Genomic DNA, 12,675 nt, shown 5'->3' with positions numbered 1-12,675 from the left:
GTGTTATCGCGCGGAGTTCATGATTGAAAAAATCGGCACTGTCGTTGGGAAACGGTCAACGATGGGACACGGACGGACGGGAAATTCGGAAAACAAAAGTTGTCAAAAGAGGGCGGAAGAAATTGGGGAAGGAATGGGGGGTGGGCGTTCCATAGTGCTAGTGAGTTTGCGTGCTACGTGCCAGCGTACTGTAGTATGTGCTGTAGCATCGGGACGGAGTTCTGCCTTTCTTGGAGGGAAGGATGGTCCCTCACGAGCGGTGTGGGGCCGATCGAATCAATTCATTCAGATCAATCATGTCCCAGCGGTTTTAGTCAACGTGTCTGTTCATGGAGAAAGGATAGATAACGACCATGATGGGTTATCTGTCTATCTCCTCCCCCTTCCATAAGCGGCACCTATCTCTCACCGCATGCGACTCAGCTGACACGAAAGCAATCTGATGACTTGCATGAAGCAACAGCAGCGGCTGTTCTTTCCCGGTTTATTCGTTATCAGCAGCATGTGCGGTCCTGTTTTCCTGGGACCCGAAAAGGAACCTAGTACCTTGTAGGTATACTATACCTTTTGGTGGGCCACAAACGCATAATCACGACCCCAGGAGTTCTCAGCATCCTGCTTATCTGATCGGATTGGCGTCTGATCCGATTGACTCGGGCCGTAGATCCTGTGCTATCTCTCGTCTGTACTGTGCATATTTATTATTAGCTTGTTGGCGGTTGGTTTCTTCCCCGTCGGGATGTGTGTGCTGTATAATGTGGGTGAGAGAAGACCTTCTGTGGGGTATTTGTGGAGAACTCTTTGCTTTGGAGTTCTTCCTCCTTCCTGTTTGAGGAGAAATGTTAGTTGGTCTGAGGGGTTGACATTGGAGGCCAAGAAGAGAAATGTTTTCTGAATGCTCCAAGAAGGGAACTGCGGACATGGTATGCACAATCTTCTATTCTCGTCGCGCCAACTGTCGCTTGTTGAGCAACAGAGGATAGCTGGGGCTTTCTCCGCTAAAGCTAGCTATCTATCCTAACTTCGCCTGACAGCTTTCAACCGATCCATTCGTGCTGCTGTCTTGTGACAACTTCTCGTTTACTTCTTTTGCTTCTTGGCTGGAGGACCAACATCGCTTTGTCGCTTACCCTTACCACCCTTATCTCCAACAAGCGCTCGGATGTCCACAGGCTGATCATCCCCATCCTCATCGTCCTCATCCATATCCTCAAAATCCATCTCCGACAACTCCGCATCATCCATCTCCTGCGCTTGAGTAAAATACTTGATCGCATTAGGCCAAATCTCCTCCGCCAACGTCGTAGCCAAATCATCTCCATTATCGAAAACCTCCACAGCTTGGTCACCATACATCTCCTCCTCATCATCATCATCCTCTTCCTCAGGCATCTCGACCTTCTCTCCCTTCTTCCTCGCCTCCAATCTCGCCTGATGCTCTTTCTCCGCCTTTTCAGCCTCCTCAGCGTTGACCCATCGTCGACTACTCACAAACCCAAACCAGCTGAAGAAAGAAGTATTCTGCCCGTTCGAATGCTCCAATTTCTTCTTCAAAGCAGTATACTCCGGCAATCCCTTATTCGTCAAATCTCCCGTCTTCTTCCTCGCTTCAAATAATGCGACAGCAGCATCCGTCAAGCCTTCCGTCAAATCTTGACCTTTTTTCCAATTGATTTTGACAGGTTCGGAAACGAGTCCTACCCAGCCGTCACTTGCGCGACGGTACCAGAACTTCTTCTCCAAGACTTTGTTCTCGAATACGTCGTTTTCTTTGAATTCGAAGGTGATAGTGACGGAGCGCGGGTGGCCTTGTGGTGTTGTGTCGAGCTCGTGACGGGTTACGGAGATGTTGGTGAGGCTTTCAGCGAAGATCTTGGAGTCTTGGGGGTGGACGAAGCCGTCGATTTCGGGTGGAGAGGCTTCGATTACGAGGGGCCAGAAGTTGGGGATTTTGGTGATTGCGGCGGCGCGTTTGGTGTAGGCGGCTTTGCTGAGTTCGTATTGCTTTTTCACTGCAGAGGAGTGTTAGATAAGTGAGAGCGATGGGAGGTAAGGTAGGCGCATACTGATTTCATTGTCGATTTCCTCGAACTCGCTCTCGATGGAGGCGAGCTCCTCGTAGGTGACTTGGGGGATTTCTTCGTTTTCGGCCATGGTGAGTGGTGTATCCAATTGGATAATTGACTATGGTAGGAAGTGTGTAGAAGAGTTTGAGAGGAGGAATGGTTTGAAATGTCGCTCAACATTTTTTGTCTTTCCAAGCATGGACCCTGAATTGAGCTCGGACGGCAGCGACGTCAAAGTGTGAAGTCACCGCCTCGGCCTCCTGCTTCCTGTGCTCCGAGTCTGCGCAACTGACAATGAGCTGCTACTGTCACTGAGCGACATGGCTGTGGCAGCGTGTACAAGAGACAGCAGCACGCCCTTCTGTGCTGCCGCAACACGCGCAGCTGTCCGAGCTCCAGCGAATCGTGGAGAGATGGCGCACGTCTGGAGCTGCGGGCGTGGCAGCTCGGCCAACGACGAAGCGAGAAAATGGCCATGATTAGCGTCAAAAATCCATTTCTGCAATCACGCCAACACGTGATGACGGTGGAGAAGAGCTGTTCCTCTCTCCTCATCGCCATCCGACTTCTGCTCGTCTTGCTCACACGACCAAGTTTGCTCGAGATCGCACCGCCATGGGCCAGCCGTCGAACCCCGCGAGCAACGCGCTCATCTACTGCACATATGCAGCCTTCCTGTACCACACGCACGGCCCCACCTGATGTTGTGTCGCCACTGACCGGGTCTGCAGCGCCTTCGGCCTCTTCGTCGCCTGGAGACTGCGTGGGCAGTCGGCGGGAGAGTGGCTTTCTGCCAACCGCACTCAGAAGGGTATACACAAGCAATTTCGCACTTCAATCTTCGACTTCATCTGAAAGGAACGCACTGACTCATGTCCCAGCCCTCCCTCTGGCCTTGAACTTCATCGCGTCTGGTGAGTGTGGCTATCAGGCTACCACGCCATTGCGAAGCGGCACGACATGATCGCAAAGAGAGTCCGACTCTTGTCACGACCATCCACTTAAGGTTCGTAAGCATACATTTGACGGCGCCATGCTTTCGGCGAGCTCTACTGTTCATAGCAGATTTCGTCGAGAGTATGGTGTGCAGCACTGCGGGCGCCGAATGCTAGTCCGTCACCCCATCATCACGTGTCCAACTTCTGCACACTTTATGGAAGAGACACGCTGAGGTCGGGTGGGTGGATGAATGCAGGAAGCTGAGATGTTACCGCTATGAGTCGATCAAGTTAATGCTTGCGGGACCAAGGGCTGCCACTTCTACCCCCATTCCTTCACTGTGAACTGACCATACTGACTTCACACTCAGCTCTGGGATCCGGTATCCTGTTCACTTATCCCAATATAGCAGCACTCGCAGGACTTCATGGCCTGTTGGTCTATGCTCTTTCTTCTGGTCTGCCTCTGCTCATCTTTGCGGCTCTCGGACCGATCATCAGGAGAAAGTGCCCAGACGGCTTTGTCCTCACGCAATGGACGCGTGAACGATATGGAACCATCACGGCAATCTACCTCAGCTTCTTCACGTCAGTCAATCACCACTCGTCACTTCTGGAATCTACTAACAGTGCCCTAGCTGCGCCACCATTTGGCTCTACATGGTCGCTGAGCTGTCAGCCCTCCAGCAGGTCGTCAATCTCCTCACTGGTATGAACGGCTTGCCTGCCGTCATTGTCCAGTGCGCAATCACGACAACATACACCGCCATGGGAGGCTTCCGCGTGTCCTTTGTGACAGACAATATCCAAGGAGCCATGGTGCTGCTGTTCCTCATTGTCGGCACAATCACGATTGGAGCTACTGTCGATATCGACAGATCTTTGATCCCTGTCTCGCAGTACCTCGAGCCGAACCTCCTGGGTTGGCAGCTTCTCTACATTCTGCCAGTCGCAATCCTGACCAACGACTTTTTCCTGTCTGCCTTCTGGCTGCGCGCATTCGCTGCCAAGACGGATAAGGATCTCTACATTGGTGTGAGCATCGCCGCCGTCGCTGTGACTATCATTGCGACTCTCGTTGGCGTTTCTGGTCTCATTGCAGGCTGGTCTGGAGTGCTTGGAAACCCACCGGTAGCCACGGGTATCGAACTATTCACCTTGCTAGGCACTCTCCCAGCTTGGGTCGTTGGCTTCATCCTGGTTATGGTTGTCACTCTTTCGACAGCCGCCTTCGATTCTTTGCAGTCCGCCCTGGTCTCCACTGGGTCCAACGACTTCTTCCGTAACAAGCTCAACATTTGGTGGGTCCGCGCCATCGTGGTTGTGTTGATTGTGCCAACGGTGGTCGTCGCCCTCAGGAGTCCTAGTGTGCTACAGATCTACCTCATCTCCGACATTATCTCTGCTGCCGTCATTCCTTGCTTGGTTATCGGCTTGAGCTCCAAGGCTTACTTTTGGCGCGGATTCGAAGTCGTGGTGGGCGGTGTTGGAGGTATTCTTGCCGTTTTCCTCTTCGGACTGGTCTTCTACGATGGCGACGCTTCGCGCGCTGGCAACCTTCTGATCCTCAGCGAAGGCCTCTACGCTAGTGACTGGTCAGTCTTCGGTGTGTTCGTCGCAGCTCCTGTCGGCGGTCTGCTGTTCGCCATCGCCGCTTGCATACTTAGACTCAGTGTTCAGTACATGCTGGCCAGGTCCAGAGGACATCGCTTCACTGGACTTGACCGTCCGGCTGCCCCTGATGCGGCGTTCGATCCTTCCGATCGTGACAGCATTCATCGCACCGACTACGGAACTACCACTATCGACGGAAGCAAGGGAGGCGTCGCTGTTCAGGGAAAGTTCTTCTAAGACTTCAACGACAGATCACCAACCAGAATCTCGGCAACAAGAGTAGCCGGAAACGACAATCACGGGCAGAACTGCGAGCCCTGCTACTACTCAGCATGTACATAGTCATTCGCTTCGCGAGCATTGCTTTTGCCATGTGGGCTAGATTGCGCTTTCGCCACAAGGCAGAACGGAATCCAGCGTTTGCAACATCAGACCTGTTCCTAATTCCTTTGCTTCGATTGTCTCTGTACAGAGACGCATGTCCACGTTCCGCATTGGTTTGTAAGTGAAGGAATCAAACCTTCGAAGCGCTTCGGAGTGCCTGAATCTTGCATCGAGAGATTCATGAGTGCGAGTTTACCTGACGTCCGGTTCTAGTCTACACACGTGGACACCCTGAAATGATCAAAGGTAGCGTGCGCCACGTGCGTGCTTCCTTTCCTTCGCCATCACAGCAATGCCACTGGGTCCAAATAAGCTCGACTCCTGCTCGCTCATCAGCCAATCACGAGGCACTATGAGTCGAGCGTCCTGCAATACCACCTACGTTCCGATCCTCAGAATCAGCTCGACTTCATCTGCTCATCAGACGAGGCTCTGATTGCGTTGTGCGACACTAGCATTCGATAGACTCGAAGTGGATACGAGATCAACCGTCGACCATGATGCGCCACAGGACAACGTCTGCACTTCTGACGCTCGTTCGGCGCCATGAACTTGCATAGCCCGATCTGATGGCTCGGTATGTTGACCACTGAACACAATGGCAAGGGTATAAAGGTGCGAGGAAGACGCCCGTCTCCAACATCTTCTGCGAGCATTTGAAAAATTTCCACAGTCAGCATGAAAGCTACACAGATCTCCCTGGCGATATTGCCTCTCCTTTCTTTCTCCCGGGCATCACTCTGTCCCATCCTCGGGCCCCCGTTCCCCACTCCCCAACACCTTAACACCAGTCAAGCTTTCCAAAATGGGACGAAGTCCCTCGACAATCTGATCAATCAAGCCCTCAAAAATGCATCCTACTTCTCCGAATATGCCATGAGCGCTCCTCTCACCAACGGCACCTTCTCCTTGAGCATCTTCAGCACCGCTCAACCCGATACTCTGCTCCATGAATTCCACTACACTTCCTCAGAAGTGGCCAACAGCCAAGAAGGGCTACACACAGTGGATGCGAATTCGATCTATAGGATTGGAAGTGTGTCCAAGCTATTGACTGTGTACGCTTTCTTAATTCATGAAGGGTTTGCGAGGGACGGAGACTCCGTCACCAAATTTATTCCCGAGCTTGCTGAGACAGCAAAAGGCAACTTGATGTCGGACAACGGAAGATTGGTGAATTGGACTGATGTTACGGTCGGGGATTTGGCTAGTCAGCTTGGGGGCATAACGAGAGATTGTAAGTTGACTCGCTGTTGTGAAGTCGCGACAGAAGCACTGATATTGGTACGCAGTGGGATTGAACGATAACGATGAGCTACCTGGAGTCCCTCCATTGCCAGACGGAGAAGTTGCTCTATGCGATCATCCAGATCAAAAGGCATTTCCTTGCTCTGTTAAGGAGTATTTGGATCGATTCGCCACAGTTCCGGCGGAATGGAATCCAGCGCATACCCCGACTTATAGCAATGCCGGCTTTTTCTTACTCGCTCTGGTCCTGGAAAGAATCACGGGCAAGTCCTTTCCAGAGCTCATGCACCACAGTCTCATCGAGCGGCTGGGTCTGAACAGCACGAGTTACTATGCTCCGAACTCAACGGCTCGGGCTGTCATTCCGATCAACGATACAGCTGCCATGTGGTCTTTCGACATAGGCCCAGTTGCCCCGTAAGTCATGGAAAGTGTAGCACAATTCATGTCAATCAGGAACTGATCACAACCCAGATCTGGCAACTACTACACTTCCACCTACGATTTCGCCACAATCGGCCGCTCCATCCTCAACTCTTCGATTCTGTCACCCAGCCTTACGCGACGCTGGCTAAAACCTCGCACATTCACCACAGCCGCATCTCCAGCATTCGACGCAGTCGGGGCGCCATGGGAGATCATCCGCTTTCGAGACCATGAACGAGTTGTAGATCTATACACCAAAGACGGCGACGTGGGCGCCTACCACGCCAGTTTAGTGCTGATTCCAGACTACAACGTCGGCTGGACGATCCTCACCGCAGGGACAAAGAGCACAGGAGTCCGCGAGGGGCTTAATACACTCATGTACGAGACCATTCTGCCCGCTCTCGAACAAGCAGCTCATGAGGAAGCAAATGAACGTTTTGCTGGGAGTTACGAAGCAATTGCAATTTATGAGAACAACGAAGCTACCTCTGTCAACAACACCACGGGTACAAACTCTACCGCGCCTCCAGCAACAGCAACTTTCATAACAGACTCCCACTCCGGCCTCAAAATCGCCTCTCTCATGATCGGCGGAATCGAACAAACCACAACCCAAGACTCACCCAAAGCCAAACTCGATTGGAGACTTTTTCCCAATGATCTGTACAACGATGGCAAACACGTCGGTTTCACAGGTGCTGTGTCGACCATTTACACTAACAAGGCCACTAAAGTATTTGCTGCGAATACTTGTGCCAACTGGTTGAGTGTAGGCACTCCATCATATGGGAGTTTGGGACTGTTTGATTTCATTTTCGAGATAGACGAGGAAGGGAGAGCTGTAAGTGCATATGCGAAAGGGTTCAGGATGAAGTTCGTAAAGAAACATTGATGGCCATGTGGGGGGCATTTGAGGTGATTCTCGTGTAACTCATAGACCTGGTGAATACAGAAGCAGTCGGCAAATGCTGGAATGGATACACCTCAGAGAGCGGCATGGCAAATGTACAATTGCCTTCGGCGTGTCAAGTAATTCATCATCAGTTCGAGTTTTGTTTTCCGGCCCCATAGCCAATGCTACAGAAATTAAAAACAATCAACCAGAAGTACACCTCCAACGCCACGCTTATGAATCAAACCCATGATCATCATCCTCGCATCGACCAGTTGCGAGGTACGTCATCCGAGCGCGTACCTGCCCGATTTCTACGTCTCATCACCAGGTTCCGTTCCTCCTCAGAGAGCCTGTGGGCACGGTACAAGAGAGGCGAAATGACACCAGGTGTCTCATTAATCATGTACTAGCGCTGATTGTAACCCTGGTATGCATATGGGTTCGGCTGCTGGCCGGGAGTCTGTGCATTGATTGCCGCATGTCCTGTGGTCGGCGTGCTTGGATTGCCAGAAGGTGTGAAGTTGGGGGCGTTACCGCCAAGACCAGAAAGGCCACCTCCTATGCCATTCGTCTGCCCCGGCGTGTTGTGCGCGGCAAGAAAGTCTTCGCGGATTTGTTGTGATGCAGGGGCAGGGACGCCGTGCAAGCCATAGATCTGATCCGACAGGTCGTCTTCCAACTCGCCGCCAAAGACTTTGGAGCGTAAAGCCCAGAAGACTGATCCAGTCAGCCAGGCGTCACTTCCTGCAGTATGAGCAACGCCGACTCTTTGGCATGCGAGCTCATCGGCGAGATCGTTGAGCCCAGACTTGCTACCCAAACGGTCAACGATCTGTTGCCCTGACTCCGACAGCAGCCCACTGGCGCGCTTCCTTTGCGCATGTCGCAGTAGGAACTTGATGTCCCAAAGTTTTGGAAAGAAGGTCTTCACGAGATCGAAAAATTCGGTCTGGTCGACAGGAAGAGCGTCGTTTGACAGTAGCTTGATGAGATAGCCAAAGTCGTATCCGGAGTGAAAACTGAGCCAGTGAACATCTTCGTTGAAGCATAAACCAGAGGTTGTCAAGAGTGCACCAAAAGCTTCGTGGTTAATACCTTGCGAGGCATGTAGTGCGAAGTTGACACCTGCTTGCTGCAACAGCGAGATGGATGATTCAGCGTACATGTCTTCCTCCAGGTTGAAAGCGAAGTTGAAAACCCATGTGCAAGGGATGTTCTGGTTCGCGAGCGGGTGATTGTAGCCTTGAAACTTGCCCGTCTGCTGGGACAAGCTCGAGTCCTGTTGGGGCGGTAATTGCCCATCTTCGGTATATAGCGTGATGCCAATCTGAATAGGCTTCAGTATGTCCACGTTACACCTGAGCGTCTGGTAATGATATTCGGCCTTGCTACCTGCAAAGTTCCCTATCGGCCTCGCTACGATACCTGGGAATTCGGCGTCCATAGCGACGTACGGGTACCTCTGGATCAGCTGTCGAAGCATGTGCATCTCCGTGTCCAGGTTGTGTCTCCAGACTTCACGGATTCGTGCCGCCTGACCGGTTTTTGGCAGTCCCATTCCTTCCACCTGATTTCCTTCTTGCATGGCAGCGCCTCGAGCGAAGCCTGCTTGTGCAGCAGCTGATCCTAGGCCTTGCCCTGGCCCACCCAGAATGCCGCCATTGAAAGTCGCCGTCCCAGCCGAAGCACTGAATGCTGATGCGCCAAGTGTGCCATATGGTGAGCTGGGATTAAAGGGCGAGATGCCGCCGTTCAGGGCGCTGTTGCCGAAGGACTGGTAATTGGGGATGTGTGTCGACTGCGACTGCGATTGGTAGTGTTGATGCTGCTGGTTGAGGTTGACGAAGGGATTCGACGGCTGCGATATGTGCATCCGGCCGACTGGAGGAGCCATGTTGTCGGCGGTTGTGTAAGATGTTGGAGTCGAGATAGAGCTGCAGCACTCGCGTGCGGAAGACGCAGCTGTCGCGACTGCCCAGATGGAACAAGGTTCCTGTCACGGCTTGGCACTTCCGAGCAGCTTGACGCCAGATCCCGCCGACGATCACGACCACCACCCATTGACCTCCCGGCGCGCCTGCAATTCACCATCCGCACGCAGCAAAAATGGCACCTAAACCCAATCTCACGGGCTTTGACCCGGCGAAGTTCGCCGCAGCTGCCGGACAGCCAAAGAACGACCCATGGGCAAGAGCGTACGTCGGCGACGAGGGTGCGAGGAGGAGGTGCAGATTGTATACTGACGAGGGCGCAGCGAGGCATGGAGATATACTGGACCTTTCACACGAGGGAATCGCTTCAAGGGCTCATTTCCTGGTCTCGGGATCGCAACAGTGGCATTCGCAGGCTACCTGGTATATGAACAGATGTTCATGACCACATCACACGGGCACGGCGATGGACACGGAGAGGGACACCACTAGAGAGGGCAATGCGAGGATATTTGGCAAATGTACAGTGCTTCGGTGCATGGAATTGGCGTTCACCGGGTGGAGCGACTTCCACGGCAATATGAGAAGATACGTTCATGGGGAAGGGCAGGCTGCGATGCGACGAGCGAGTGGCACTGGGCACGACAAGCAGGCCCGTAAACCGGAGCTCATATACATAAGAGTCTGCTGTCGCAGCTACACCAGATTCCAAGCACAGCATATAGCTCACGAACAACCCATTCGAACGCCAAACGCTAGGTGATTATTCTCATACATGGCAGCGATTGTCGAGCTGCACAATTTACAATGATTAGGTGAGGATTTTGTGACCACTAACGCGATGAACCTTCTGCACTCTTGAGCCATCGTAGCCAAGTCAACAGCCCAGGCCGACTGCCAGAACAGGTTGGTGTCGAATATGCGTTCATTTAACACAACCTCGCGCTCATGCTACGATACCTTGTCATAGTACTGAAGTGATGCAAGGTCAAAGTTGCCATTGCTTAATTGTGAAGTCGATGGCACAAGACAGGCTTGCATCTGAACTTGCCAAGACCTGTGGAGATGTGGAGTCTTCGAGGACAGATAGTAGGGGAGGAAGGCATCAGTTGGCTGCAAGCTTTCAGATCATTCTAGTTATATCTTATGCATGTTCCCTCGGTTCCATTAGCAGCACGAATAAGGGCTTTTGTTAGTGATGCAATTAGGAACCCTCCAAAGTCGGCTCTAGCCAGTATTCTTACATTTGGAGGACGATTTGTCAGATCATGTTAGAACTGAAGCAATGGTATCGAATCTGCGAACGGAGTCGTGGAGTCTGCGATGGTGCACAACGATCATGTTCTCTGGGTCTGTGATCCGTGCGCGCTTCGATGCACAAACATGAACTAGCTTGGCTGTGTGCGCGTCCAATCAAATTTAGCGTGGAGCAGGACCCCTGATCGCAGCTGATCGCGTGTGGAAATCTGGCAGGGGCCAGCATTGACGATCGAGACAACTGGTGAACACGACGACCGACCACCACCGCTTCGATTCTTGCTTCTCGACTCTTCGTCACCGCGATGCTGTTCAGTACCACCGCCCTCGTGGGTCTGCTCGCCTCCTACGCATCCGCAACGGCCCTCACGTACAAACTCACACCCAACGAGAAGGAGTGCTTCTACACATACGTCGACCAGCAGAATGCAAAGGTCGCTTTTTATTTCGCAGTTCAGAGTGGAGGAGACTTCGACAGTGCGTGGTGTGCGGAAGACTTGGGTAGGTAAGCACTGGAGGGCTAACATTGGACAATAGTTGACTACACGGTGTTCGGACCAGACAAGCAGCCAGGCCGGGAAAAGATAGTGCTCGATGGACAGAAAGAGCGACAAGGCGACTACGTGTTCACGGCCACAGAGACTGGCGAGTACCGCTTCTGCTTCGACAACTCTATTTCCACTTTCTCCGACAAGGTCGTAGACTTTGAGATTGCGGTATGTTCAGATACAGCACAGTCCAGCAGCTTCACGAGGCTAATAATACGCGATCAGGTCGAGAACGAGCCTCGAGCGAACCTCCCACAAAAAGCCGGCGCATCACCCGACCAGCTCAGCGGCGTCGAAGAGACTATCCTCAAACTCTCAGGCCAAGTGTCAACACTCACGAGACAACAAAAGTACTTCCGCACGCGCGAGAACCGCAACTTCAGCACAGTCCGAAGCACAGAAAAGAGGATATTCAACATGAACATCATGGAGACAGCCTTCATGATCGCCATGGCGGGTCTACAAGTCTTCATCGTGAAGATGTTCTTCACAGGCGGCCGAAAAGGATACGTTTGAGGGTCGAGTCAACGAGTTGCCATCGCGCTGGTCGCTGCGAAACTGTCATGCCACATACCAGGACGAGACGAGACAAGACAAGCAGAAAGTTGAATATAATCAAAAAAGAAAAGTTCCAAAAACACAAATCATGCCTCCCTCGCACATCTCCGACAGTAGTCTCCATTCCTTCACTCCTTCTCGACCTTCTTCCCATCCTCAATAACCATATACTCATCCCCCACCAACATCCTCATCTCCCCTTCTACCATAAAATTCTCATGATCCGGACTCAGCGCCTTACTCGCAGGATCATACATAAACTTGGCCCAATCCTTATAATCCCGAAACACAAACGTGCAAATCGCATCGTAATCCGCCATGGCCGCTTTCCCATGTAGCATGTCGGCCATGATTTTTCGGTCTCGCGATAAGCAGTACGTCTAAGAAATTAATGAACATCACATCATCGAGTGTGGGATGAGTCGGACGTGGGGCGCAGACATACAAGACTATACGTAATGATCTTATGCTTAATCAGAACATCTGCAGCCATTTGTGCATGTTTGTGATTATAATGCTCAATGAAATCCTCATCACTCATGCCCGGTTTCTTCTTCACAAGAATGGTGACTTTGGTGACTTTGCGAAAACCCGTCGTGTCGGGATACCCGGCTTCCAAGACCATGATTGGCCGACTTGTCTTGCTTTTGACCTAGAGTACCTAGCAGCGGGGTGAAAAGCGAATGTTAAACGATACGTGGAAAGGTGCAGTGATACGTCTCTTTCTCTCATGAAATGTGGTCTTCGATTATGCTCGGGTACCTGCAGAGAGGAGCGGGCAAGAAGCTATCTACGGCTGGATCCCCA

At 52.1% G+C, this 12,675-nt stretch overlaps 7 protein-coding genes across 8 annotated transcripts; 4 read left to right on the top strand and 3 right to left on the bottom strand.

The window, feature by feature from the left end:
- Window positions 1-1,080: 1,080 nt before the first annotated feature.
- On the bottom strand, window positions 1,081-2,154 carry CKM354_001071400 (uncharacterized protein; the record flags this gene model as incomplete). Its single annotated transcript, XM_044806179.1, has 2 exons — window positions 1,081-2,012; window positions 2,067-2,154. The coding sequence occupies 2 exons, from the start codon at window positions 2,152-2,154 to the stop codon at window positions 1,081-1,083; spliced, it is 1,020 nt and encodes a 339-aa protein (XP_044662114.1).
- A 527-nt stretch (window positions 2,155-2,681) lies between these two features.
- On the top strand, window positions 2,682-4,855 carry CKM354_001071300 (uncharacterized protein; the record flags this gene model as incomplete). Its single annotated transcript, XM_044806178.1, has 5 exons — window positions 2,682-2,743; window positions 2,798-2,877; window positions 2,948-2,980; window positions 3,376-3,592; window positions 3,643-4,855. The coding sequence occupies 5 exons, from the start codon at window positions 2,682-2,684 to the stop codon at window positions 4,853-4,855; spliced, it is 1,605 nt and encodes a 534-aa protein (XP_044662113.1).
- Window positions 4,856-5,680: 825 nt separating this feature from the next.
- CKM354_001071200 (uncharacterized protein) lies at window positions 5,681-7,571 on the top strand (the record flags this gene model as incomplete). Of its 2 annotated transcripts, XM_044806176.1 has the most annotated exons (4): window positions 5,681-6,239; window positions 6,295-6,667; window positions 6,725-7,185; window positions 7,231-7,571. In XM_044806176.1, 4 exons carry the CDS (start codon window positions 5,681-5,683, stop codon window positions 7,569-7,571), a joined length of 1,734 nt encoding a protein of 577 aa, XP_044662111.1. The 2 variants fall into 2 exon arrangements, with proteins under 2 accessions (XP_044662111.1, XP_044662112.1); XM_044806177.1 differs by having other exon boundaries at window positions 6,725-7,571.
- Window positions 7,572-7,980: 409 nt separating this feature from the next.
- CKM354_001071100 (uncharacterized protein) lies at window positions 7,981-9,468 on the bottom strand (the record flags this gene model as incomplete). The annotated part of the gene is made up of 1 exon (XM_044806175.1): window positions 7,981-9,468. The coding sequence occupies one exon, from the start codon at window positions 9,466-9,468 to the stop codon at window positions 7,981-7,983; it is 1,488 nt and encodes a 495-aa protein (XP_044662110.1).
- A 212-nt stretch (window positions 9,469-9,680) lies between these two features.
- CKM354_001071000 (uncharacterized protein) lies at window positions 9,681-9,997 on the top strand (the record flags this gene model as incomplete). The annotated part of the gene is made up of 2 exons (XM_044806174.1): window positions 9,681-9,769; window positions 9,829-9,997. The coding sequence occupies 2 exons, from the start codon at window positions 9,681-9,683 to the stop codon at window positions 9,995-9,997; spliced, it is 258 nt and encodes an 85-aa protein (XP_044662109.1).
- Window positions 9,998-11,067: 1,070 nt separating this feature from the next.
- On the top strand, window positions 11,068-11,826 carry CKM354_001070900 (uncharacterized protein; the record flags this gene model as incomplete). Its single annotated transcript, XM_044806173.1, has 3 exons — window positions 11,068-11,239; window positions 11,300-11,478; window positions 11,536-11,826. 3 exons carry the CDS (start codon window positions 11,068-11,070, stop codon window positions 11,824-11,826), a joined length of 642 nt encoding a protein of 213 aa, XP_044662108.1.
- Window positions 11,827-11,996: 170 nt separating this feature from the next.
- On the bottom strand, window positions 11,997-12,493 carry CKM354_001070800 (uncharacterized protein; the record flags this gene model as incomplete). Its single annotated transcript, XM_044806172.1, has 2 exons — window positions 11,997-12,248; window positions 12,314-12,493. The coding sequence occupies 2 exons, from the start codon at window positions 12,491-12,493 to the stop codon at window positions 11,997-11,999; spliced, it is 432 nt and encodes a 143-aa protein (XP_044662107.1).
- Window positions 12,494-12,675: the final 182 nt, after the last annotated feature.

Source organism: Cercospora kikuchii, assembly GCF_019650295.1.
Source record: "Cercospora kikuchii DNA, contig_00007, whole genome shotgun sequence".
In the NCBI taxonomy this organism is placed as follows: Eukaryota; Fungi; Ascomycota; class Dothideomycetes; order Mycosphaerellales; family Mycosphaerellaceae; genus Cercospora; species Cercospora kikuchii.
This window is presented reverse-complemented; position numbering and strand designations above follow the sequence as displayed.